This window comes from Cottoperca gobio, chromosome 5, assembly GCF_900634415.1.
Source record: "Cottoperca gobio chromosome 5, fCotGob3.1, whole genome shotgun sequence".
Taxonomy (NCBI): domain Eukaryota; kingdom Metazoa; phylum Chordata; class Actinopteri; order Perciformes; family Bovichtidae; genus Cottoperca; species Cottoperca gobio.
The window spans coordinates 19,229,884-19,256,612 of record NC_041359.1 but is presented as its reverse complement, the minus strand read 5'-3'; the positions used below and the strand labels follow the sequence as shown (position 1 = coordinate 19,256,612).

The 26,729-nt window shown below is 45.3% G+C and overlaps 1 protein-coding gene across 1 annotated transcript in view; it reads left to right on the top strand.

Annotated features, from left to right (window-relative positions):
- Positions 1 to 26,501, top strand: part of LOC115007701 (low-density lipoprotein receptor-related protein 1-like) — an 83,363-nt gene extending 56,862 nt beyond the window's left edge. Inside the window, 61 exon segments of the mRNA XM_029430646.1 lie at positions 126 to 300; positions 2,266 to 2,360; positions 2,461 to 2,610; positions 2,786 to 2,926; positions 3,155 to 3,280; positions 3,385 to 3,516; positions 3,632 to 3,766; positions 3,997 to 4,126; positions 4,274 to 4,400; positions 4,613 to 4,764; positions 4,850 to 4,974; positions 5,137 to 5,511; positions 9,331 to 9,520; positions 9,629 to 9,833; positions 10,003 to 10,195; positions 10,923 to 11,048; positions 11,897 to 12,025; positions 12,120 to 12,239; positions 12,332 to 12,445; positions 12,557 to 12,706; positions 12,934 to 13,056; positions 13,161 to 13,277; positions 13,728 to 13,856; positions 13,980 to 14,102; positions 14,236 to 14,376; positions 14,617 to 14,804; positions 14,900 to 15,083; positions 15,167 to 15,252; positions 15,355 to 15,474; positions 15,680 to 15,867; positions 16,099 to 16,304; positions 16,399 to 16,587; positions 16,683 to 16,831; positions 17,197 to 17,290; positions 17,406 to 17,522; positions 17,625 to 17,744; positions 18,289 to 18,411; positions 18,751 to 18,876; positions 18,967 to 19,083; positions 19,643 to 19,749; positions 19,837 to 19,969; positions 20,075 to 20,197; positions 20,291 to 20,413; positions 20,587 to 20,727; positions 20,813 to 20,950; positions 21,078 to 21,197; positions 21,334 to 21,599; positions 21,719 to 21,900; positions 21,999 to 22,105; positions 22,443 to 22,562; positions 22,688 to 22,864; positions 22,989 to 23,129; positions 23,223 to 23,396; positions 23,624 to 23,785; positions 23,982 to 24,165; positions 24,339 to 24,446; positions 24,608 to 24,681; positions 24,781 to 24,874; positions 25,020 to 25,058; positions 25,828 to 25,972; positions 26,064 to 26,501. Coding sequence (XP_029286506.1) covers positions 126 to 300; positions 2,266 to 2,360; positions 2,461 to 2,610; positions 2,786 to 2,926; positions 3,155 to 3,280; positions 3,385 to 3,516; positions 3,632 to 3,766; positions 3,997 to 4,126; positions 4,274 to 4,400; positions 4,613 to 4,764; positions 4,850 to 4,974; positions 5,137 to 5,511; positions 9,331 to 9,520; positions 9,629 to 9,833; positions 10,003 to 10,195; positions 10,923 to 11,048; positions 11,897 to 12,025; positions 12,120 to 12,239; positions 12,332 to 12,445; positions 12,557 to 12,706; positions 12,934 to 13,056; positions 13,161 to 13,277; positions 13,728 to 13,856; positions 13,980 to 14,102; positions 14,236 to 14,376; positions 14,617 to 14,804; positions 14,900 to 15,083; positions 15,167 to 15,252; positions 15,355 to 15,474; positions 15,680 to 15,867; positions 16,099 to 16,304; positions 16,399 to 16,587; positions 16,683 to 16,831; positions 17,197 to 17,290; positions 17,406 to 17,522; positions 17,625 to 17,744; positions 18,289 to 18,411; positions 18,751 to 18,876; positions 18,967 to 19,083; positions 19,643 to 19,749; positions 19,837 to 19,969; positions 20,075 to 20,197; positions 20,291 to 20,413; positions 20,587 to 20,727; positions 20,813 to 20,950; positions 21,078 to 21,197; positions 21,334 to 21,599; positions 21,719 to 21,900; positions 21,999 to 22,105; positions 22,443 to 22,562; positions 22,688 to 22,864; positions 22,989 to 23,129; positions 23,223 to 23,396; positions 23,624 to 23,785; positions 23,982 to 24,165; positions 24,339 to 24,446; positions 24,608 to 24,681; positions 24,781 to 24,874; positions 25,020 to 25,058; positions 25,828 to 25,972; positions 26,064 to 26,204 — 8,729 coding nt within the window. The 3' untranslated portion in view covers positions 26,205 to 26,501.
- The last annotated feature ends 228 nt before the right edge of the window (positions 26,502 to 26,729 follow it).

Here is a 26,729-nt window from a genome sequence, read left to right as displayed (position 1 = left end):
TGAGCTAGCTCGCTACGGTCGGTAAAAGTCTGTTAGCAACCGTGATCGGCCGACAAAATCAGTGGGTCAGAAAAGTGAAGCGGTGGATTTATGGCTCTGTGTATATGTTGTTTATCTTTCTTCAGATCTGCCCAACGCTCACGGCCTGGCAGTGGACTGGGTGTCCAGGAACCTGTTCTGGACCAGTTATGATGCCAATAAGAAACAGATTAATGTCGCCAGACTGGACGGCTCCTTCAAAAATGCTGTCATCCAGGGCCTGGACAAACCTCACTGTCTAGTGCTGCATCCGATACTGGGGTTAGTCGTCCACACTCACACACGCACACTCGAGCTGTCACACTTAGTCAAAATGAAGCTTTCAGAATCTGTTCTCAGACACCCTCCTGATTTCACCTTTAACCTACAACACATACACACAGAGGCGTACACACCGAGGCGTACACACGTTCACACACACTCAGGCGATGTCTGGCTGTCAGGCTCCCCTCTGTTTGCAGTCAGCGGTGACAGGCAGAGTAGTTTGCTATAGATGTTCGCTGACCTCTGACTGTTTCTTCACTCAGGAAGTGGTTCCAATTTTTCTCCCCTCATGTCATCTTTCTCCTCTGTCGCTTTCTTTCTCCATCTTGTTCCATTTCTATTTTTGAAAGATAGCTTCTGCGTTCAGAAAGACTTTCTATGAATTATTTAGCGCCAGTGTCTCTGTCGCTTTCTGTCGCTATTTCTGTTTCAGTGTTTATGTTACATCCTGTCTCCTCCTGCCTTGTTTAGCAAATGTCCATTTTTCCCTCCCGTCTTCCCCCTTGTAACCTCATCTCCCTCAGCTCCCCAAACATAACCTGGCCTCGGCCCCTCCTCTTACCAGCAGAGCAGAGACGGACCATCTGTATTTATATATTTAGTTATGTCCCGCAGGAATATGTGTGCTTTTGAGTACTTGAGGAGGATGAAGAAAGGATATTTTCTTAAGAAATGTCTCTGCCTCCTTGTGTTTTTTTTTGTGTACTCCTTCCTCTCTTTCAAAGACTTAGCCTACTTAAGCGGAGGAATGTTTCCGATCTGAGCATTGTTGGCATGGGGGAAAATGAGAAGCAGATGCTTGATCCATATGCTGGGGCTGTCTCCTCTTTCATGCATACAAACACACTGCCCAGAATATGTCCAGGCGTGGGTGGGGGCAAAGACAGTCAGGGAGGGACAAACTCAAACTTGCATGTGTGTGTGTGTGTGTGTGTGTGTGTGCATAAACATGAGAATGTGGGCGTTTAAATGCTGCAGAAACTTTATTTAAAGGCGTGTTAACAAACAAATGAAGGGTGTGGTGGATGTGGTGGGATTTAACAGGAAGTGGGTGATGAGGCAGAGGATAGATACCATTTAAACGTGGAATACACAAAGTCTTAACGCAGTGACGCACAATCACATTGTTCTGTATACTCAGCATGCGTGTGTGTGTTCAGTGAGGACTTTGACCAGTTTGAGGAGTAAGGAAGTTGAAGACAAAAGAAAGGTGCTCATGTAAGTGGGTTGTCACTGATAGGATGACAAGTCAGAGGTCATTTATTTATGAATTCTTAGTGGGTCTCTGTTTTGCCAGCTCAGATATATTTCTTCTTTACCCAACTTAGTCAGCCTCTGTTCAACTTGATTTGGCCGGAAATTGAAAACAACATGTTGCTTTCTTTTTTTAAACATTCCTCTAAAAGTCACACATGGATTGTAAGATTTTCAGACCAGATGCTGCTCAGATTCTACAGTAGTTTGTTGGTACTATTACTAGTTCTTTAACAATTGATCTAACATCCTACCCCAAAACCAACATACAAACCATAGCCACCCACATAACAAACATCAGATGATAAATCTTATAAATCTAAAGAATGTCATTCGAGAGCTGTAAATCTGTAATTTAAAAGGTGCATCGAACTCAAATCCAGTCCTGCCAAGATCAGTGTGTACATATTGGATACCTAAGGTGAGGTGTGTAATGTGTGTTGTAAAAAAAGATTTATTGGAGGAGAGATATGTGAGGTGGATTGGCTTCAGTACGACAGGAAGTTCAGGACGAAAAATTGATTCCCTCAAATCATTTGTTAAACTTTTCTGTCGATAAGAAAACCCCTGCAATTCACTGAGTAATTAGGTTTGTATCGTGAGGCTCGTCAGTGTCATTATGTGGCTTATTGACTATATTTAGTCAATGAGGTAAATTATGATGTGCTGTAAATAAATCAAAGTTCTCTTTCTGCCTGCCTCTTTCAGGAAACTCTACTGGACAGATGGTGATAACATCAGCATAGCCAACACAGACGGCAGCAACCGCAGTGTCCTGTTCACTGGCCAGAAAGGCCCCGTCGGTGAGTGACATACTGTACCTCCTTGTGTGACTGCATGAGAGACAGCACACCCTAGTGACAGGGCAAGTCAATACACATCAGCTCTCTCTTTGTTTTCCAGGTCTCTCCATTGACTTTGACACTGAGCAGCTGTACTGGATCAGCTCAGGAAACAGTACCATCAACCACTGTAAACTGGACGGCTCTGGACTGGAAGTGCTTGAGGGGGTAAAGGGCAAGCTGACCAAGGCTACTGCTCTGGCCATCATGGGTATGTCCCCAGAAAATGTAAATTTAGAGTTATGTAGAGAGAGCTCAGCCGTGACAGAAAATAACTAGAATCTGTGCCTTTTTTTAAATGTTGCTCTGATGTTAAGTTTCTTTCAGTGTTAGGTCTGGTTCTAATGGAGAACGTTGAGCATCCTGTTTTGTGTTGTATCCTTTAGGAGAAAAGTTGTGGTGGGCGGACCAAGGAACTGACCAGATAGGAACCTGTGACAAGAAGGACGGTGGCAACTGGAAAGTCCTGAGGAACAGCACGTCTCCCATGATGCACATGAAAATCTACAATGAAACTGTGCAGAAAGGTACAGGGCTGGCGAGCAAACGTTTTCTGAGCCTGTGCAGCTTTGGTTAAATTACTTTGCAAAAGATTAAAAAAATAAACAGAGCAAAAAATGTCCTTGTCTCATTGAAGGTCTGTTTTGCTTGCTGCATGTAGCCTGTTTATCCATGCCAAAGCACATCTGTTTATGTATCTGTAACTCCTCTTTGATTTGTTTTGTGTATTTGTTCTTGTGCTTTTGTGTTCCCAGGCAGCAATCTCTGCAGTAATAACAATGGAGACTGTTCCCAGCTGTGTCTCCCCACCTCCCCAACCAGCAGAGCCTGCATGTGCACTGCAGGATACAGCCTGCGCACAGGGCAACAGTCTTGCGAGGGTAAGACGCAATCATGAACATAATGTTTTCTCTATTCAGCCAAATTTGGAAATGATAAAAGTGTGATGCAATTCAGAACATTGCATTGTATTTGTCTGCTGTAGGTGTTGGCTCTTTCCTGCTGTACTCAGTGCATGAAGGCATACGTGGTATTCCTTTGGACCCATCAGACAAGTCTGACGCCCTAGTACCGGTGTCAGGCACATCCCTGGCTGTGGGCATAGATTTCCATGCTGGTAAGACTTTCTTTTAACTTAGCTTAACTTACCACACAAGTAGTATGTGTCACTGTATAATGGTATAGGAAAGATGGTTTAGTCCAAGTGTAACATGTTTGACATGTTTTGACAGACAATGACACTATCTACTGGGTGGACATGGGCCTGAGCACCATCAGCAGGGCCAAGAGAGACCAGACCTGGAGGGAAGACGTGGTCACGAATGGCATCGGTAGAGTGGAGGGCATCGCTGTGGACTGGATAGCAGGTGAGAGACTCCTCTGTTGTGTAAAAAGAAAACGTACATGTTCAAAGTTCTGGTGTTCAAACAACATCAATCACACATACGGATAAACTTGCGTTTCACTTTTGCTGTCAGTGTATCCATCATCCTCGTATGTTACAGTAGGAAGGGAGATGCATTTAAAGCAAGTAGATAACCTATTAAAGAGGTCAGACAGGGCCGGAGCATCATTGTTTCTCCTCCATCCTCTACAGGAAACATCTACTGGACGGACCAAGGGTTCGATGTGATAGAGGTGGCCAGACTGAATGGCTCTTTCCGCTACGTGGTGATCTCCCAGGGCCTGGACAAGCCTCGTGCCATCACTGTGCACCCTGCGAAAGGGTGAGAGGAAAAAACACTCCAATTATTACTGTAGCTGTCTGTAGCTTCTGCTTCTGTAATCTCTGTCATTATTGATTACTGAGGAAGCTGAGCTTTGATGTGTGTGTGTGTGTGTGTGTGTGTGTGTGTGTGTGTGTGTGTGTGTAGCTACCTGTTCTGGACAGAGTGGGGCCAGTACCCTCGTATTGAACGTTCTCGTCTGGATGGTACTCAGAGGGCTGTCCTGGTAAATGCCAGTATCAGCTGGCCCAACGGTATCTCCATTGACTATGAGGTGCAGTATAACGGGCTATTCTTGCATTTATATCACTAAGTTACAGTACAGACCATGGCTGTCCTCAAATAAATACATTCTTAGTTGATATAATCGACTCATCTAGGTCGACTAAGACCAAAACAACCAATTAGTTAACTAATCGACCAAGGGGAGACAGTGGACACAGCATCACAACATTATGTTAACCATTACCGTCCTTGTGCATGTAGGAGAGTCTGCTGTACTGGTGTGATGCCAGGACGGACAAGATTGAGCGCATCAACTTGGAGACAGGGGAGAACAGGGAAGTGGTGCTGGCCAACAACAACATGGACATGTTCTCTGTGTCTGTGTTTGAGAGCTACATCTACTGGAGTGACAGGTCAGATATAACCCCCTCATTTGTCACCTATTTGTGTTCAATGTTTGACTTTATCTACAAGCTTCTGTTAAATGTTTTGAAACAGGACTCATGCTAATGGCTCCATAAAGAGAGGCAGCAAGGACAACGCCACAGACTCTGTGTCTCTGAGGACTGGCATTGGGGTACAGCTCAAAGACATCAAGGTTTTCAACAGGGCCAGGCAGCAAGGTAAAGGGTTTTATTATAAAACTGTGAAATGTCGGCTTTACATCGATAAGATGAGCATTGAAATCAATAGTTAATTAAATTTTCCCCTGCAACTTCATGTTTAAGTTTGAGAAATGTAATTGTAGTTGATGATTATTTCACGGCTTTCATGTCTGTGTACAGGAACAAACGTGTGCAAAGACAAAAATGGCGGGTGCCAGCAGCTTTGTCTTTTCCGTGGCAATGGACAGCGGACATGTGCCTGCGCCCACGGCATGCTGGCTGAAGATGGCTGCGGCTGCCGTGACTATGACGGCTACCTGCTTTATTCAGAGCGCACCATACTAAAGAGTGTCCACCTGTCGGATGAAAACAACCTAAACGCACCCATTAAACCGTTTGAGGACCCCGAGCACATGAAGAATGTCATAGCACTCACTTTTGATTACAGAGGAGGAGGTGGAAAGGGAGCTAACCGTATCTTCTTCAGTGACATCCACTTTGGCAACATCCAGCAGATCAGTGATGACGGATCCGACCGCAAGACTGTGGTAGAAAGTGAGTATTACCTTAAGTTTGTGTAAAGCTTTTTTTAACAATCAACCTCCGCCCAGCTTACGTTCCAGTTCATCTACAGTGCATTCCCCCCTTTTAAATATTGAGCCTGTTATTAGTCGAGTCATTTCTGGTTACTCCATTTGTTTGGTGAATAACAACAACAGAGAACGTTAAACTACACTAGAAGGAAAGGGAAAGCTTTGAGAACAAAGTGTACACGAGCATAAACAGGCCTACGGATAGACCGTCATCCACCTTATCTCAGCACAAAACAACACAGGTGCACCGTTAATGTTTTACTAAAGTGCCTTTACTTTACACTGTTTTACAAGGAATGCATGATTCAGGATTGTTCGTCCCGCTGTCCCTGTGGAGCGGCACCTCCCAGGGCTACCGGTTTGATCTTCTTGTACAACATGGAGACAGCAAGTTGAGGCAAAGCTGTTGAATGTTGTCTGCTGTTGTGAGTGCTGTGATTTCGCCTTGTTAAGTAGACTTTCCCCGTGAGGGTAATGATTGTGCCCATTTTTTTTTCATGTGAGTCTTTCAGCAAAGCAACTCGGCTTGTAATTATTTACTGTAATTCCCAGTTGTGAGGATTTGTGTGTCAGGTGTTCAGGTATATCAAGCGAGTTGTTGATAGTAATACTGTCAGGCAGTAGCCATAGCCACAGCAGCGCTGGCTCTTTGCCCTCTCCTCTTGAACAGCCTCAGTAGGTCTTGTCTGAATTTTTGGGACATCAGTACATAGAGGATGGGGTTCATCACTGTTGAGGAGGTCGCCATGAGGCGAGAAAATACGCTGAAGGGGCCGTAACGTGGTGAGGCGCCGGTGGCCCCTGAGCTTTCATCCGCCAACAAGGCCAGGGTCAGGCCGTAGGACGGCAGCCAGCACACGGTGAAAGCCAGCACCAGCATTGCCGACGTCTGGGTCACTTTGCTCTGGTAGCGTTCTACTTGAGGAGCCCTGCCTTCATGCCGCCTCCCCCACAGGAACATGTAGATGCTGCCGTATGCCACCGCAATGGTGACCAGTGGAAACAAGAAGGCAATGAGGAAGTGAAACAATCCATAGATCAGCCTGTCTCTGTCAGACAGGAAAGCAAAGCAAGCGAGGCCATCAGGGGTTCGGCTGTGGGGTTCCCACAGAGCGAAAAACCAGCTGGGGAGTTGCCAGGGAGCAGGCCGGGACCCAGAGGAGCGCAGCAGCTAAAGACACACGGCACGGGGAGAGGAGGCTGAAGGCTCTGGCAGGCCGCACCACAGTCAGATAGCGAGACACAGCCAGCATGGCCAGTGTGAAGGCGCTGGCTGAGGAGCAGGCCGATCCCAGGAAACTCACCAGACGACACATGAAGTCTCCGAACGGCCATTGCTGCATGGCTATGGCAACAGTGTGGAAGGGAAGCACAGAGAGCAAAAGCAGGTCTGCAGCGCTCAGAGCCAGCAGGAGGACGTCAGTTCCTGTGCCTGTCGTGGAGCTTTGAGGGGACTGTGCAATACGTCCCACCCCACTTCTCCGCCTTCCACACAGGATCACCATCACCATGGTGTGCCCGGCAACTCCCAGCACCAGAATCAGTACATCTAATATCGGGACTAGGACCTGCTCCACTTTGCCCAGCCCAGTGTCGCTGCTGTTCCCCAGCAGATCCTCTGAACATGTAGAGTTATGCGGCAGCATCCTGTCTTCAGTTATGGAGATGGAGATACTGCCACTGTTGGCTTTTGGTCGGGTCAAATGTTATCAAGCAGCTCATAAAAACTAATACATGTGGGAAGTGTTACTCATACAGTTTACTCAGAAATAACAGCATGTTGATTTCCAACAACTTCCTTAAAGGTCGATGGTACAATTTTCCCATAAAAAGGACAAAGGTGGTTGTTATAGATATGAATACATACATACACAGATCACGTAGCTTCACGTCCCTTTTTACATTGTGAAAATTACACACCTTTTCAAACGCATCCAGCAAAAGACAATTGTCATATTAGAGTTCAAGCTGCTTCCAACGTGCTGTATGTGAATCTACTCCAGTCCTCACAATCAGCTCCACCTTTGATTGGCTAACCTCAGACCCCTCTATTGAAGTCAAGACACTGCTGATTTCTTCATCTCTTGTTAACAGCGTCCAAGTGTTGAGAGCTTACTGGCGTAGATTGTGTGATTTCCTGTCCCCTCAGAGCAGGCTGCTACTCCACATGACATCTCATTTAGGCCTGTGCTCAGCAATCCACAATCAGCCTCACTCCTGCCTCCATGGAACGGATCTCCTGAGAAACACAATTCGAGCAGTGGAGGGAACGAGAGGTGAATTGCGACAGTCGGAGAGGATGAAGCAGCGTAAACGGCAGGTGAACTCTGGACTGATTATCAGAGATCAGGGCAGAGATGGGCCGGCCTGCTCTCTGTGGGAGGGCCTAATGGGGCCAGACAGTTTCTTTCCCAGGGTCCATTGTTTCTGTTCATTTTCTGAAAGGATCTGTCCATTTTCTAGAACTGTCCCTACACACACACACACACACACACACACACACATGGTACATAAACAGAGAGTGACATAGTGAAATAGTGTTTGCCTTCAGAAATCAGGGTAGCTATTGACTGAAGTGTTATCACACCTACTGCAGATAACTACAATAAAGAAGTATCAGTGTCAGTATAACCAGCTGAGCTCTAAAGCTGTAAATTCAACTCATCTGTATTATGGTAAACAACAAGCGAACATGAACAGGGATCCAGATAGGCTTCGGTCAACAATATGAAGATAAACAGAACTGAAAAGCAAGAATTTGAGTAGAGTGCTGCAGGCTAAAGATTTACAATTCATTAACAGCTCCAATGAAAGAGGAAATAGGGGCGAATGGATTTCATGTTGCTCCTTATCGATTTTTAGGGCATTGATTTATGAGCGCGAGAAGCAGAAGGCGGTTGTTTTGTTTGCCTCGCATACCTTCGCTTGGCTCTCCAGTTGCTTTGCTTCATTCACAGTCTCCTAGCATGAGCCAGACAAATGTTGATTCATGTCCGCCGCACTGCACTGGAGATGTCGAGGCGTAGTGTTAAGTGTCCCACCTGGTGGTGAAGCTCGCTGATAGAGTGAGACCGTACCCAGCCCTGGAAAAGGCCGCCGTAATCATTAGACCCTCACTGTTCCATTGCAGTAACAGTAACGAGAAGGAGACTATTTCCAATTATTTGTCATTGGAGTGATGTAATGTGTGTTTTCAAGTGTGCTCTTCGTGAACTACACATATGTGTGTGTGTGTGTGTGTGTGTGTGTGTGTGTGTATGTTTTCTTTCTCGCGAGCAGAGCAGCTGCTCTCTGTCTGCCGCTGCAGAACTTTGTGTTCCTCCATCTTGGCTGACTCTTGCCTGTCCTCTGGCCTCTGTGCAGGCGAGGAGCTTATAACCTCTTACTCATTTCAAGGCTGTGGAGCAGAAAAAAAGAGTTTTTACTTCTCATCTGTTGATGAGGTAGTGCGATGGAAAGTAATACGCTAGGCGGCAACTGTTATTGCGACCTTTTAGTAAGCTATTTGCTGGCTAGAAGCCTCAAATCATACTGTGTTCTTGGTCATTAATACCAAGCTGTAATGTCCATAGCCCTGACTCTGTGCTGCCCCACATCAGTCTGCCAACACTGAGCTGCTGCCAGACAGTCCACATTTGGCCTTTTAACATAGAACTGGTATTGACGTGCTTCTTTTCCTAACCCTTTTTGCTTCTCTCTCCTTGCGGTTCTTTTTCTTCTTCCTTTTCCACTGTACTCTGTATTTATTTTCTCCTCTTCCTATTCCTATATTCTGTTTCAGATGTCGGCTCCGTGGAGGGCTTGGCTTATCACAGGGGCTGGGATATGCTGTACTGGACCAGCTACACTACCTCAACCATCACCCGCCACACCGTGGACCAGAGCCGTTGGGGTGCCGTCGACAGGCACAACGTGGTCACCATGTCAGGAGATGATCACCCGAGAGCCTTCGTCCTTGACGAGTGTCAGAGGTTAGATCTGATAACTGAATTCACATCACACCTCCGTGCATTCAAAACCAAATGAGGTCAAAAGAGTTCACATGCACATTACTAATCTTTTTATATTCTCTCCTGTAGCCTCATGTTTTGGACCAACTGGAATGAGCAGTCTCCCAGTATCATGCGTGCCACACTGTCTGGCTCCAACGTCCTTGTGATCATTGGCAATGACATCAGAACCCCTAATGGCCTCGCCATAGACCACCGCGCTGAAAAACTTTATTTCTCTGACGCCACACTAGACAAGATAGAACGCTGCGAGTATGACGGCACTCGCCGCTACGTGAGTGACACACACACTCGCATGCAGACACACGCGCTGAACAACGTGCTGTGTAATGAAAACATTTGCACTACAGTATGAAACAGTTATGGAGTTTGTTTATACTTTTGCAAGGCTGATATTTCCTGAATGTATAAGGTCATGACTGGGGATGTGCTTCCCCCTGCAGGTGGTGTTGAAGAATGAGCCGGTCCATCCGTTTGGCCTGGCCGTGTACGGTGACTACATCTTCTGGACTGACTGGGTGAGGAGGGCCGTGCTTCGGGCTGACAAATACACCGGAGGAGACATGAAGGTGCTGCGTGCCGACATACCTCAGCAGCCAATGGGTATCGTCGCTGTGGCCAACGACACCAACAGCTGTACGTTTTTACTGTGTGTGGGTGTGTGTGTGTGTGTGTGTGTGTGTGTGTGTGTGTGTGTGTGTGTCATGTGTTATTTTTGCTCTGCTAATCCAGCAAATGAAATACCTGCCAAGGTACCTCATCCCATTGGTGCAAAAACAAAAGTAAAAGGCTAGAAGTTTCATTATAGCACAGATTATTGCTTACTGGTGATAACTTTACAACATTTTAATATGGGCTTTTTTTGAAGCAAGTATAGTACTTAAACAAACACAAACATATGAACACAGATACTTTTCTGCTCCCTCAGAGCTGTTAATAAGGTGACAGAAATAATCTAGGGGTGACACTGCAACAGATGTAGATGAAAAGAAAGTTTCCCATTGTCTGAATCCTTTTAATTCAATGCAGCCCTGTATCTATTTTCTCTACTGTATCGTCGGCCATCTTCTCCCTCAAGTTGCCTCATTCAGTAAACTCTGTGGCGCTCCAATACCCACAGTGACCATACACGCAGAGAGTCTGTGGTAATAGCTGCAAATCCCATTTAGATTAAGTCACATTGAATTATGCATTGAGCGGAGGCAGAGCCACTGCTACATTTATACAGGCATATCTGTCTGCTGATGTGGATGCACGTGTGTGTGTGTGTGTGTGTGTGTGTGTGTGTGTGTGTGCGCGTGCGTGCGTGCACGTTTTAATATGTGCAGGCTAACCTTCCCTAACTTTGCTCATCTCTTCATAGGTGAGTTCTCTCTGTGCCGTGTGAACAACGGAGGATGCCAGGACTTGTGTTTGCTGACCTCTGAGGGAAGGGTCAACTGCAGTTGCCGTGGCGACAGGAAGCTTTTGGAAGACAACACTTGTATAGGTGATAAAAAAAAAAAAACTTTGGCTTAAAAGACGTTTGAGGCCAGAGAGGTTGTTACTTTATAATATCCATCATTAAATGGTAAACTGATACTTAATTAAAAGTTATTTTACTGTTATTTAAAGTTAAAGTATGTGAGTAATGCTACATGTTATGATATTTTATCATTAGTTTGTGTATTATGAAATAATTAGTTTTTAAATTACATATTGTATCATTCTGATTACTTTAGTAAGCTATTTATTAACAGTTTTATTTATTATTTTAAGTGTTTGTTAAATGATTTGTGAACCTTCAAGAAATTGTCTGTAAAACAGATTTAAACATCGATAGATGGACCAGAAACCAATTATTAACCATTGACACAGTATTCACCATCTATCTAAACAACAGATGCTTTACAAAGCATTAATACACCATTTTATTTTATTATTATATAATATTATTTATTATAATCATTAGTTGCATTTATAATAGTCACCCAAATAATGTTTATTGACCAATTATTAAACATTAACAAAGTGTTACAAACATCTGGTCCATTGATCTATGTGATGTTTGTTTATAAAAGTGCAACACTTATAATTATAATATATAAAATGTTATAATAATAATAATAATACATTGTTACAATAACATAAATGATAGCATTATTAATCATTTGTAAACATTATTCTCTTTTTATTGTTAACAGTAAAATAACTATTAACTCAATTATGAATTTACCATTTATTTTATTTTATTTTATTAAAATACTTTTATGATTTGACTTTGAATAGATTTAAATGAGCATGCCTCGTGGGGTAAGCAACTCTTCATAAGTGCATTTGTCTGTCTTTGTCTCACAGCCCTCAACACTACATGTAACAACATTGATGAGTTTGAGTGTGGAAATGGAGATTGTGTTAACTACACCCTGACTTGTGATGGCATGGCCAACTGCAAGGACAAGTCTGATGAGAAGCAGTCCTACTGTGGTCAGTGGAAGCTTCCTCTCAGTCACTTTCAAACTATATTCTTGTTGTTGACATTTGTAATCTGAGTCCGTATCATTTTGTGTCTGGTTCTCAGCCAACCGTGTGTGCAAGAATGGTTACAGACGCTGCGTGAACAGCCGCTGTGTTGGGCATAGCTCCTGGTGCAACGAGCAGGACGACTGCGGAGACAATTCTGATGAAGCCTTCTGTAACGGTGAGTGTCCTGATTAAACAACTTCTTCCCACCTGCCGTCATATAATTATTTTTTTTCAAATAATAGAAACTCTTGTTTTTGTGTTTGTCAGCCACACTGTGCACGGCTGATCAGGTTCAGTGCAGGAGCGGAGGCTGCATCTCCAACTCCACCAAGTGCAACCAGAAAGTGGACTGTGACGACGCCAGTGATGAGATGAACTGCAGTAAGTTCATTCAGAATGACTAAATGTTTGAGAAAAATGCTAACACTTTCTTCGAGGTTACGGTATAAAGTAGTGCCGCTCTCTTTTTATTTCTTTATTTTATGTTTAAAGCTGCCACAGACTGTTCCAGTTATTTCCACCTGGGAGTCAAGGGAGTGACATTTCAGAAGTGCGAGTTCACCACACTCTGCTATGCCCCTTCATGGCTCTGTGACGGAGCTAATGACTGCGGAGACTTCTCCGATGAAAGGAATTGCCCAGGTATGTTCACAGCTAAATGCACATGCAGCATTCAAACTATTCAAACACAGATGGATTTCAGTCCATCTGTGTTTGAATAGTTTGAATGCTGCATGTGCATTTATTTTAGTTTGGGAAGAAACTCTCCCTGAAAAGCATTGCCGTGTTAATTCAGTGTTCTGTTTCCCTGGTCATGCTTGTTTAATGTTTTCTTGTCTAACTTGTCACGTTGTCTGTCTCTCTGCCAGGGAGCGGGAAAACCAAGTGTCCGACGCCGTTCTTTGCCTGTCCTAGTGGACGTTGTATCCCGATGAGCTGGACTTGCGATAAGGAGAATGACTGTGAGAACGGCGCAGATGAGGCTCACTGTGGTAAGTTTAGACACCAGAGCCCAAACAAGCTGAAGAGCAACACACCATCACTTTGTTTTGGCGCCTGTATTTTGCACTTCATACATTCTTTCTGGACCTCCTAGATAAATTCTGCTCAGCCTCTCAGTTTGAGTGTGGGAACCACCGCTGCATTCCCAACCGCTGGGTGTGTGACGGAGCCGACGACTGTGGCGACAGCAGCGATGAGGACAGCAAGTGCAGTGAGTGTTGGCCACAGACCGTTAGTGAATACAAATACAAGAACCACGAGCATTGACATATCATAGCGCCAAAGATATTATGACAACAATGGATCGTTTGTGAAATATAAACATCCATCCATCCATCCATCGTCTACCGCTTATCCGGAATCGTGGAAATATAAACATGCATTACATTATTAAAATGGGAGGAATCCTCCTATTTGTGGATATTGAGATACTATTTTAACTTCAGCTGGGGACAACTGCACACTTTAGTGCAATATGGAATAAAACATTGGCATGTATGCAAAGAATTGAGGTTCTTGTGATAGCTTTAAGCAATCGTTCTGCCTCTGAAACATTCCAAAAATATAATTACCTGACTATTTTTGGAGCTTGCGGTATCTTCACAAATACTCACGGCAAAGAAAGGCATCAATCATCTTCTATAATCTATTTCCATCACAGAGACCAAAACCTGCAGTCCCGAGGCGTTCCAGTGTCCTGGATCACACATGTGTATCCCTCCGCACTGGAAGTGTGACGGAGACAAAGACTGTCCTGATGGAGCAGATGAGAGCGTCAAAGCCGGCTGTGGTGAGTGCCGGCCGGGGTGGGATATTGTCAAAATAAGAAGATTTTAATAACAGAAATACACCTGTACTGCACCTGTAGGGGTATATTTATCTCATTCACTCACCAAATGTTTTTATGTCTTAGTGTTCAACAACACGTGCAGCAGCAATGAGTTCATGTGCCAGAACCGACAGTGTATCCCCAAGTACTTTGTGTGTGACCATGACAACGACTGCAGCGATGGCTCAGATGAGTCTCTGGAGTGTGGTGAGTGAAACCATGACCTCTTCTTCCTCCTGATGGGGTGATTTAAAAACCCTCTTTCCTCCTCCTCCTCCTCCTCCTCCTCCTCCCTTTTAATAATGAGTTCATCTTTCCTTCACCCTGTTTCTCGCTGCAGAATATCCAACGTGTGGATCCAACGAGTTCCGCTGTGCCAACGGACGCTGCCTCATCCAGAGTTCATGGGAGTGCGATGGAGACTTTGACTGCCATGACCAGTCAGACGAAGCCCCCAAAAACCCACACTGCAACGGCCCGGGTTAGTGCCACACCACCGCAAATCCAGAAGCGCTTCACTTCACTTTGCTTACTTTTTATTATATCTTTATATCTATTTATTTAATGAATCCGTTCATTAATTCACATCAGTGTGATGTAAAAGTGGACAATCGACACTATGGCACATACAGCAGATCAGAAGTACAGAAAGAAAACCTAGAGAAGGCACATGTTCATGCACTGGTTGATATTTTCCACATTTCTTTCTTTCTTTTCATAGAGAAGAAATGCAACGACACCGCATATGCCTGCAACAATGGAAACTGTGTCAACGAGACACTGCTCTGTGACCATAAGGACGACTGTGGCGACGGCTCCGACGAGCTGAACTGTTTTATTAACGAGTGCCTGAACAGCAAACTGAGCGGCTGCTCCCAGCTCTGTGAAGACCTTAAAATAGGCTTTAAGGTAAGTGAACACCTTGAAATTCTGACTTGAGCGCTCCAGTAATAGCATGCACCGTTGCTTTACCTGCTCTGTACTTCGCCACCCCCCCCTCACAGTGTAGATGCCACCCCGGCTTCCGTCTGAAAGATGACGGGAAGACGTGCGTCGACATAGATGAGTGCACAACCACCTATCCCTGCACGCAGCGTTGCATCAACACGCACGGCAGCTTCCACTGTCTGTGTGTTGAAGGTTTCCAGCTCAGTCCTGAAAACCCCACCATATGCAAATCAACCTCTGGTAAGAAACATGACAAGATGATTAACATTCAGGAAGTGTTTAAGGTAAATCTACTTACAAATGATGTCTCCCCCTCCCTGAAGATGAAGAACCCTTCTTGATCTTTGCCAACCGCTACTATTTGAGGAAGCTGAATTTAGATGGTTCCAACTACACACTTATCAAACAGGTGAGACTTGCAGATACAGCATGTCCTTTTCAAGTGCTTAGATATCTGCCAGTGGGGGGTTTATCTCTGGCCCAGACTGATGCAGCTCCTGCGCTTTGACAGGGCTTGAACAATGCTGTGGCTCTGGATTTCGACTATCGCGAGCAGATGATTTATTGGACAGATGTGACCACTCAGGGCAGCATGATCCGACGCATGCACATCAACGGCAGCGATGTTCAGGTCAGTGTGGATAGTGGACAGTGAAACGTGCAGGATAAATACCCTCTTGGGTCTTAAAACTGCCGTTTAAAATGATTAATTCATCTTCATTTGTATGCATGCATGTGCGGTAAAAAACAAAACAAGGATAAAGAATCAACTTCCTCATTGCGAGGCACAGATTCCGAGCGTCCATTCAAGTGTATACTGCTCGCTCATTTCTTAGGTCCTTCATCGCACATCACTTAGCAACCCAGACGGTCTGGCAGTCGACTGGGTGGGAGGAAACCTGTACTGGTGCGATAAAGGACGGGACACCATCGAGGTGTCAAAGCTGAACGGAGCGTACCGGACAGTTCTGGTTAACAACGGCCTGAGGGAGCCTCGTGCTGTAGCTGTGGACGTACGCTACGGGTAAGAGTGACACGACTTTGAAGATCTGGATCAAAAAGTAGTACTGTAGCAGACATGTTTGTGTTCTGCTGAGTTAAACTGCCTACTCAGTTGTAAGTTACATACAGTTAGACCAACGTTCAATTACTGCACTTTATGTGATTCTGCAAGGTGTTTGAAAGTCATAGCTTTTAGTTAAATTCTGATTTCTTATGACCAATAAACCTAACTAGTCCAGCACATCCCTCTCAGGTACTTATACTGGTCAGACTGGGGAGACACCCCCCACATAGGAAGGATCGGGATGGATGGCTCCAACAGGAGTGCCATTGTGCAGGATAAGATCACATGGCCCAATGGCCTCACGCTGGACTTTATCAATGACCGCATCTACTGGGCCGACGCTCGAGAGGACTACATCGCTTTTGCCAGTCTGGATGGGACCAACAGACACACAGGTAAAACACACATGAACTCACTGGGAGTGTCTTTGTGCACTTTTCCAAGTTGTTGGTACTAACTCGCTTGTCTTTGTGCCTGTGGCCCCTGTAGTTCTTGTTCAGGATATCCCCCACATCTTTGCTATGACTCTGTTTGAGGAGTACATCTACTGGACAGACTGGGAGACAAAGTCCATCAACAGATGTCATAAAACACTGGGAATCAACAAGACCGTGCTGATCAGCACCTTACACAGACCGATGGACGTCCACATTTACCACCCGTACCGTCAGCCTGAGGGTAAAACCAAGTCGCCCGTCAGTCACAACCACATGTTACTCTTCATCGATGTCCTTGGACTCTGTCTGATAGTTGTACATTTCCTTGTTTTTCAGTGTCCGGCCACCCGTGCCAGACCAACAATGGAGGCTGCAGTAACCTGTGTCTGCTCTCTCCTGGAGGGGGCTACAAGTGTGCCTGCCCCACTAACTTTTACCTAGCAGCTGATGGCAAACAGTGCTTGTCTAACTGCACTGCAAGTCAGGTGAGCTAGCTTGAGAAAATTATTTTAGCTGATTGCATGGGTGGAACGTGGTCTCAAAAACATATAAAATGCAAGTGTGTGCACTTTAACATTTGTGCAAAATACATTCAAATGTATATAGCAATATCTATTTAAAATGACCAAGGCATGACTGACATGGGTCTTCATCAGGGTCATGACCTTTGTCCTTGTTTATAGGTTTTAAGACCACATTCCACACGTGCAATAATAATTGACAAACTGGAATAAGCACAGTACACCTGAAGGTTCCAGAGAGCCCCTTTATGTTATCGCCACAGAGTCCCAGCAGCGCTTCTCCTCCATTGTTGTCACATAAATACCTTTTTTGTCTTTTGTCCCTTCAGTTTGTTTGCAAAAATGACAAGTGCATTCCATTTTGGTGGAAGTGTGACACTGAGGATGACTGCGGGGACCGTTCAGATGAGCCTGCAGAATGCCGTGAGTAGTGATTGTATCCTGACTACGATAATCATGATAATATACCTGTTGTTGCAGTATGTTTTTTTTGTTTTTGTTCTGGTGCTTAATACATTGCTGTGTTTTGTCACCATAGCTGAGTTTAAGTGCAGACCGGGCCAGTTTCAGTGTGGCACAGGCATCTGCACCAATCCAGCCTACATCTGTGATGGGGACAATGACTGCCAAGATAACTCTGATGAGGCCAATTGCGGTACACGCACCTACACATACTTACATTATTTAACACCTTTCTGCTTAGGCGTACCCCGTAATAAACCATAACCCTTTTCGTTTGTTGTCTTTCCGTTTCCAGACATCCATGTGTGCCTGCCAAGTCAGTTTAAATGTAGCCACCCCAGTCGCTGCATCCCTGGCATCTTCCGTTGCAATGGACAGGACAACTGTGGAGAGGGAGAGGATGAGAAAGACTGTCGTGAGTCTCATTGCCCTCATGCCCTCTTTTATTTGTATTTGTTTTGTCCTGCTAGTGGCAGTGCGTAACAATGGCGATTTTGCTACAGTATGTCTGTCTGTTCCTTCATCTGACCCCTTTCCTCTTTCGCCTCCGTAAGCCACAGTTGTACATACTGTATCTCAAACTCTAATGAGCTGAACACTGACACGTCCCCCGGAGGATCTCTGTCCATTTTGACCTTTCCCTTAGTGATACCCTCAGGCCAAATGATGTTGCATAATGTAATTGCCAAGACATTTTCTGAGCACATTCATCCTCCACAGAGGGAGAGCACATGAACTGTTCTGCTGCGCCATCCTGATCAAAATGTACATTTTAGCACCTTTTAACGGCAAGGCTGCGAGAAGAATAGCAAAATCACCACGTTATTATGTAATGGATATTGCGGTCTTGAGGGGACACTTTCAGGACTTTAGCATTTTAGTCATTTTAATTAGTAAAATGTATGATTAGGTGGCAATTCTTCTGTATTTAGCCGAGTATCTGTCTGTTTGTTGTGCAGCGGAAGTGACATGTGCCCCCAACCAGTTCCAGTGTGCCATCACCAAGCGCTGTATCCCACGGGTGTGGGTGTGTGACCGGGACAATGACTGTGTGGATGGATCTGATGAGCCTGCCAACTGCAGTAAGATTATTCTTTCACTAAACACTTCTGCTAAAGAAATAAGTCTCCTCTACAGCATGAGCATGGTTCTCTAATTCGACCTGATTGATAATAGTGATGATGTCTGGATGTCAGTAAACAATTACAAATTAAATCTAGAGAATATTGCACTGGCTTTTGTAGTAAATGTAGTATTACACAGTCAGCTGCTCCTTATTCAGTTGGTCATTATTGAAGCTTAATAATAACGCTGTTATCTATTTGTTATCTGTTAATTCTGTTACAGAAACAGAGCGAATAAGCCTGCATTCCCATGTCTAGTGTCACTGCGTCTTATCCATTAAATCCTCTCTATTGCAGCTCAAATGACATGTGGTGTGGATGAGTTCCGCTGTAAGGACTCGGGACGCTGCATCCCGGCACGCTGGAAGTGTGACGGAGAGGATGACTGTGGAGACGGTTCAGATGAACCCAAAGAAGAGTGTGGTAAGGACAGAGTGGCAGATGGGGAAAGAAAGGAAAGGAAGTGGGTTATAGGGCCACGCTTGTACTTATCATGTCTGTTTGGATGCTCAGATGAGCGGACATGTGAGCCATACCAGTTCCGCTGTAAGAACAACCGCTGTGTGCCGGGCCGCTGGCAATGTGACTACGACAATGACTGCGGGGACAACTCTGATGAAGACAAGTGTGGTAAGTTTCTTACCTTGCCGCTCGCAGCCACAACCCCCCCCCGGTTCATTGTCTGTATGAAAGCAATTCTTTTATAACATAATAATGAGCTCTCTTCAGATGCAACGGGTTACAGTGGTAAGCGATTTATCACCTTTCCCTGTGTGCTTGTCTGAAATGTTATTACTCGGCTACACGCTGGTTGAGACTTTGATTTATTTTTTTGCGTTAATTAGTTCTGTGGCCATTTGCACATCTCACATCATCTCATGTCTATTTTGCATTTCACACTGGCCTGTTGATGTGAGCCAGAGGTAGGTGTTTTCACAGTTTCAGCTTCATCCTCAACCTCAGCTGCCCAGTCCTTCGTGTGCCCCCCCCCCCCCCCCCCGCTTGTCTTTGAGCCTTTTCCTTTCTTTTCAATCCCACTAGCTCCTCTAGCTCTTCCACTACATACAGTTCCCTCCTTTCTCTTCTCTTTCCCCTTCCCTTCCGCCTCTCCTTGCTCCTCGCCTCTGCTCTCCGTTCCCGCTCAATCATCCCCTCTCACCCTTCTAAACTGTCTTCTCCCTGTCCTCAGTGCCTCGTAAGTGTTCGGAGAGCGAGTTTTCCTGCACAAATGGCCGCTGCATTGCCGGGCGCTGGAAGTGCGATGGGGACCACGACTGTGCCGACGGTTCAGATGAGGTATCCATCGACCCTTTTCTCCCTGGTTGACATTCTGCTTTGACACACTAAAGGCACTGACGACAACTATTCTTTGGTTTGGTCCAGAATGGCTGTGATGTGAAGTGTGACAGTGATCAGTTCCAGTGCAAAAACGGCCATTGCATCGCCATTCGCTGGCGCTGCGATGCTGATGTTGACTGTTTGGATGGCAGCGATGAGGAGAAATGTGACAGCGGTGGTAAGCAACACACTTTTTTTTTCTTCTCCTGGATGCTCATGTATCAGCAGCGGATGTTACGTGTTCTTCATTCCTCTGTCCGCTTCTCTCACCGCCGTGTTTCAGTGGGTAGACACTGCCCCCTGGACGAGTTCCAGTGCAACAACACTCTCTGTAAACCCCTGGGCTGGAAGTGCGACGGCGAGGACGACTGTGGAGACAACTCGGATGAGAATCCCGAAGAGTGTGGTGAGAATCGGTTTTCTTAAACACCGCTTGATAGCTTGCTTGAATGCAGTCTTCTTTCGTTCTTAATGTTTCTCCCCTTCTGTCCCTTTTAAGTTCAATTCCAGTGCCCGCCCACAAGGCAGTTTCGCTGTCATAACGACCGTGTGTGTCTGCCTGTATCAAAACGCTGCGATACTGTCAACAACTGTGGGGACAACAGCGATGAAGTCAATTGCCGTGAGTTTGTTTGATCTTGTTTTGTCTATTTAATAATTGACTCACTTACTGTAAAGTTCCATTAACTATTCAAGAATGCATTACATTTAAATTGCAATAGGACTCTAAATTATGGATTTGGAAGACTTATGCACATAATAATTAGGGTTATAACCTCTCTGTCGCTCCTGCAGCATCGCCTTCTCCCACACCAGTGTGTCAGAAAGGCGAGTTCCAGTGCTCTAATGGCCGCTGCATCAGCTCTGTCCTGCGCTGTAACTACTTCAACGACTGCGAAGATTATGGTTCTGATGAAATCAACTGCAATAAGAAAGGTGTGTTGTGTCACAGTATGGACGTCTTAACAAATCCTGCCGGGTTGTCTGTGTGAATGCATGTGACCCGTTCCTGTGCTTGCAGACACGGTGCTGAATGACTGCCACAGTAACGGGACAGTGTGTGGAGATGGAGATGAAGCTCATTGCGTGGTGAACGCCACTGACTCTTTCTGCTCCTGCAAACCTGGCTTCCAGTCCAATGGACGTAACAGATGTGCAGGTACAGTTGTCTCCGCCCTCGCTCCATTTCGCACGTGTCATTTCGTGTTGTGGTTGCAAACTGCTGTTGAAGACTTAAATGGATGTGTAACGTGGGCATCCTGTGGCCTCTGGGGGGGGGTTTACAGATAAGAACGAGTGTAAGCAGTTTGGAGTGTGTTCCCACATCTGCAACAACACTAAGGGTTCCCACAAGTGCAGCTGCCACAAGTACTTCACCAGAATCAATGACACCTGCAAGGCTGATGGTGAGTACTTCCACCATAAATGACACTTAGCTTTCCAAATGTGTGTACTTTATTTACTTTGTCTCCCATCTCTGCTCCACTACAATGATATGTTTGTCCTCTCCCTGGCCTGACATTATTTCCTCTGCCTCCCCAGCTCCGAGACAAGTGCTCTACATCGCTGACGACAGCGAAATCCGCAGCCTGGACCCTTCCATGCCTAACTGGCGCTATGAGCAGGTCTTCCAGGGCGATGCCAACGTGCGCATTGATGCCATGGACCTGCATGTCAAGGCCAACCGCATTTACTGGACAAACTGGCACACAGGGCGGATTTCTTCCTACGATTTGCCTTCTTCCTCCTCCTCTCCCAATAGCAACCGTAACAGACGCCAAAGTGACTCGAGGGTCACAAACGTGGAGGTAAGCGCATATACATAATATATATGTGCTTGTACTTGTACATGCATATGATGTAAACACAAACAAGATATGTGTGTTTCCCATTTTGGAGGTTCTTATTGTTGTTTCTCTGCGGTCAGATCCCTGATCTGAAGATGCCCCGTGGCATTGCTGTGGACTGGGTGGCAGGGAACTTGTACTGGACTGACTCTGGTAGAGACGTCATCGAGGTGGCCCAGATAAGTGGAGGACGCCACCGCAAAACCCTCATCTCCGGCATGATCGATGAGCCTTATGCCATTGTAGTCGACCCCCAGAGAGGGTGAGCGGGTCTTGGGGAGACTAGGGGACGCAATCACAAGAATGTAATTGTTATAACGGCACAGTGATAAATGGAGCTTTTTACATTTCCTTCATTAGGAAAATGTACTGGGCAGACTGGGGGAATCATCCCAAGATTGAAACAGCTGCTATGGACGGAACCATGAGAGAGACGCTGGTGGAGGAAAACATCCAGTGGCCAACCGGTAAAACATGCGCACACATACATGAGTACTTCTCCTTATAAGGTTACAAGGTTCATTCATTTGTCATTTTACAACAAAGAGTTGCACAATAAAATGTAAGGTGCACACACAAATCATTTATATACAAATACTGTAAAATAAAACAATATATACAGTTACTTATATACAAATACTTTTATACATACTGTATATACCTAGAGAGAGTTCCTGGTTTATAGCGGAACAGGAACAACAGGAGTGTGAAGGACGAGGATGAATCATTTGTTCTATGCTAAATGCAAAGTGTAAGTCTTTCATTGTTCTACCTCTAATGATAGTACTCTCTCTCTCCGTATAGGTCTAGCGGTGGATTACTTCAACGAGCGTCTGTTCTGGGCAGATGCTAAACTCTCCTTGATCTGCAGTGTGAGGCTGAATGGCAGCGATATGGTTGTGGCTGTAAACGGCATTAAGAACAGTTGAGTGGCACATACTGTAATCCATACCAACGATCAGTCTTTGAAGGTGTCAAGAATGTGCTTTTTTTTAGCACGTATACTGTCTGTGAAGCTTCCATAACGTGTCTCCTCTGCTTCTTCACAGTGCTCCATCACCCCTTCGGCATCGATGTCTTTGAGGACTACATCTACGGCGTCACTTACATCAACAACTACGTCTTCCGAGTGAATAAGTTTGGCAAAGGCCCCATTGAGAATCTGACAACTGGAATGAACCACGCCACAGATATAGCTTTGTACCACCGCTACAAGCAACCAGAGAGTGAGTAGAAAACAGAAACAACACTCAACAGCAGCAACACTCACTGAAACAAAGACAGTGGAGAAGAGAGAACTAAAGCGGGTAGTTATTATTTTTAAATACTGGTTCTCTCTGTCTTTGTCAGTGACTAATCCCTGCGATAGGAAGAAATGTGAATGGCTGTGTCTGCTGAGCCCTAGTGGACCAGTCTGTATCTGTCCCAATGGACGCACGCTGGACAACGGCACATGTGTGGAGCTGCCCACTCCCACACTGTCTCCTATCGGTGAGTAAACACACACTGCCACATACAGAACACACACACGCACACTGGCATCTGAACTCATTCTGGATAACTGAAAAACTTCATCATCTGCAGCTCCTCCCAGTGGCCCCTGCTTGGTCCAGTGTATGAACGGTGGCAGCTGTTTCCTGAATGCCCACAAGCAAGCCAAGTGTCGCTGCCAGCCTAATTATGGAGGAGATCGATGTGAGATTGACCAGTGCAGGGACTACTGCAGGAATGGAGGCACATGCACACCTTCCCCCACAGGTAAGATATGGACATTGCAAGCCGGTTTTGCCATTTTGTGTTATCTTTTGATTGTACAGTTTAAGATAAAAGTAGTTAAATACGTTGTTTAAATAACGCTATATAGGCTAAAATACTGCTTTGCAGGCCTTACTTGTGTTTTTCCATTGGCCCGGCGATGTGACACATTTTCCTCCCTCCTCATCTGTTTAGCGTTCCATCTAGTGAATATATATTTCCTTCCTCAGGTTCTCCTACCTGTCGATGCCTGACAGGCTTCACAGGGCCAAACTGTAATCTGCACACCTGTAGGGATTACTGCAAAAATGGAGGCAACTGTACAGTCAGCGCCGGAAACCAGCCAACCTGCCGCTGCCCCACTGACTTCCTGGGCGACCAGTGCCAGTACAGTGAGTGTTCCCACTACCTAGCAGATACGCAAGTTTAAAAAACATGTACAAATACTTCTGTTGCAATTGGAGTACCTATACTAGATTATGATGTGGTTGGTAAGAAGTGCACTTATATGTTTATGTGTTTGTGTGTGTTTGTGTTTGTGTGTGTGTGTGTGTGTGTGTGTGTGTGTGTGTGTGTGTGTGTGAGCAGGAAGCTGTGAAGGCCACTGCCTGAACAAAGGTACATGTCTACAGAGTGAAAATGGCTCCAAACTGTGTCGCTGTCTGCCTCAGTACATCGGCAGCACATGTGAGATTGACAAGTGTCACTATTGTCGTGATGGCGAGTGTATCCCCAGCAATGGTTTCACATCTACAGGGGAATTCACCTGCCGGTAAGACACATAGTTTACTCAACACAATCAGACACACACACACACACACACACACACACACACACACACACACACACACACACACACACACACACACACACAAACAAACCTACAAGTGCAAAGCTGTCTAGTCTTTGTCATTGCTACTCACAATTTGTTTCTGTCTTCTCCAGCTGCACAAATGGAAGAGTCCAGCCCAGCTGTTACACATGTGATACAAATGAGTACTGTGCAAATGGCCAGTGCTCTATAAACTCCATCACCCGCCTGCCAGAGTGCAGGTGAGGAACCGTGTTTTTACCCAGAATTGTCATCATTTGAGTGAATATCTCCAATATCTCATTGCATATGTGCATATCTCTGTTTCCTCTCTTCGTGTGTGTGTGTGTTTGTGTGTGTTGTGTGTGTGTGTGTGTGTGTGTGTGTGTGTGTGTGTGTGTAGATGTTCACCTGGCTGGGCTGGGCATCGCTGTGAGTCCATAGCCAGCAGTGATAGTTCCTCAGGTTCAGGCGGACGTAAGTTGACACTCCCATGACATCAATAATATAAGATCATTGAAGGGGATGACATTGTCCATGCACCTTTCTTATGTTTTTGTGTGCTTGTGTACGTAGGCACAGCCTCCATAGTGATCCCCGTGCTGCTGCTGTTGCTGCTGGTTCTGCTGGCTGCAGGAGCGTTGATCTGGTATAGAATGAGAATGAGAGGGTGAGGAACGATCACATTTAAAACAAGAGGCAGTCGAGACCTCTTTCCGCCTTTTGTATTCCCTCTTTCCCTTCCTTCCTTCTTTCCTTTCCTCCTTCTGCACTTTTCCTCTCCTCTCTGTAATGGCATCTCTTCTGCTCCTCAGGTCTAGCCGTCCCGGTAAAACCGGCTCCAGACGCTTGCGGTAACGGTTGCCAGGATTACATTTTCCTTCCATGCCCTCATTCAGTTCTGCATCCTGATGCTCTCTCTTTCTCTGTCTCTCCCTTACTCATAAGTCTTGGTTTGCTGTGCAGTGTTTGGTCCTGTGGTGAATGTTGCACCATTCTCTCAGATGTTCATGGGAGCTGCAGCTCATCCTGCAGCTGCAGTATCTCTCCTGTTTAATTGCCCTCTTCAGACCGGCTCCAGGGCAGATCTATTGAAAAAAAATGCATTGAATAGATCTGTCTATGCACTAGCCAGTGCTGTAGGTCCGTCATACCGTTGTCTATCATATTGTGCCATATTGTACTTACTGTACTGTGCCGTGGTTTGTATTGTGGTAGTGTCTCTCATAGTGAGAGGGGGACAGCATTCTTCCAATATCAGATTGGAAAATGCAATGTGAAAAAAATCCAGCATTTACTTAGAGGTAGATACTACAGACAATGCAGATATTCATAGAATATTTTGTAGGATCTATTGTGGTCTTAAAAAAATAGTCTGCACATCAACAGTCCTGTATCCAGGTCGTCTGTGCCTGGATCAGTCATGGGCTACATGAATGCTGGGTTTGTGTTGGTGCCTGTGCTGTGGCTTAGTTCCCTCAGCCTGGATGGTGGTGGGATTCATGTGATGCCTCTTCCCTCCCTTCATTATGTGGCTGTGTCCCCGCTTGCACTGTTTAGGCTTTTATAACCTTGATAAAAGACACAAAGGTATGACTGTGCCTTTTTAATATTTTTGTGTAGGGCCAAGGGCTTCCAGCACCAAAGGATGACCAACGGGGCCATGAATGTCGAGATTGGAAACCCTGCCTACAAGATCTACGAGGGCGAGCCGGACGACGACGCCGGGGAGCTGCTAGACGCAGACTTCACGCTGGACCCAGACAAGGTAGAGAAAAATACCACGCATGCCAATATTTATACACAAGTTGTAGTCTCTGCACATATACTGTATATAATATATTTTTGGCCCTTTCCAGCCCACCAACTTTACAAACCCGGTATATGCCACTCTGTACATGGGAGCACACAACAGCCGCAACTCTCTGGCCAGCACAGATGAGAAGAAGGAGTTGCTATCACGTGGAGACGAGGAGCCCCTTGTGGACCCCCTGACATAGACTGTCCATTGGCCTGGATCACACTATTCCAAACACACCCCTCTTCTTGCCTTTTAAAGAAAAACAAAACAAAACAAAAAAATCGATAAAAAAGTGTAAGAGAAAAATTGACAAAAAGTGTGAACACTGTATAAAATGTACAAAAATGAAGGACTACTTTTGTATGTGATTGCAGTATTATATTTTGTTCTTTTGAGATTCCTCTGGTCAAAAATGAATAACATTTTCTATGAGAGATTTTTAATTTACACTTTGTCCCTTACCCTTTACCTAAATAGCCACTACCTCTGTGCAAAATGAAATGGAAACAAGAAAATCAGAAGAAAAGATGCTATCATTGGAGCAATTTTTATTTTTTATTTTTGTATGAATTGTATAGAAAAGAAAACACATTGTTCCATTTCACCAGTGCCAACTGTTTGTTGTTTGTGTTGACTTTGAGCGGGAAAGGCAAAACTCAAAGTTTTCTAAATCGGTACATATGTTGTCTTGCTGGAGTTTCTTAGCCAGATTGTGTGAGACAGA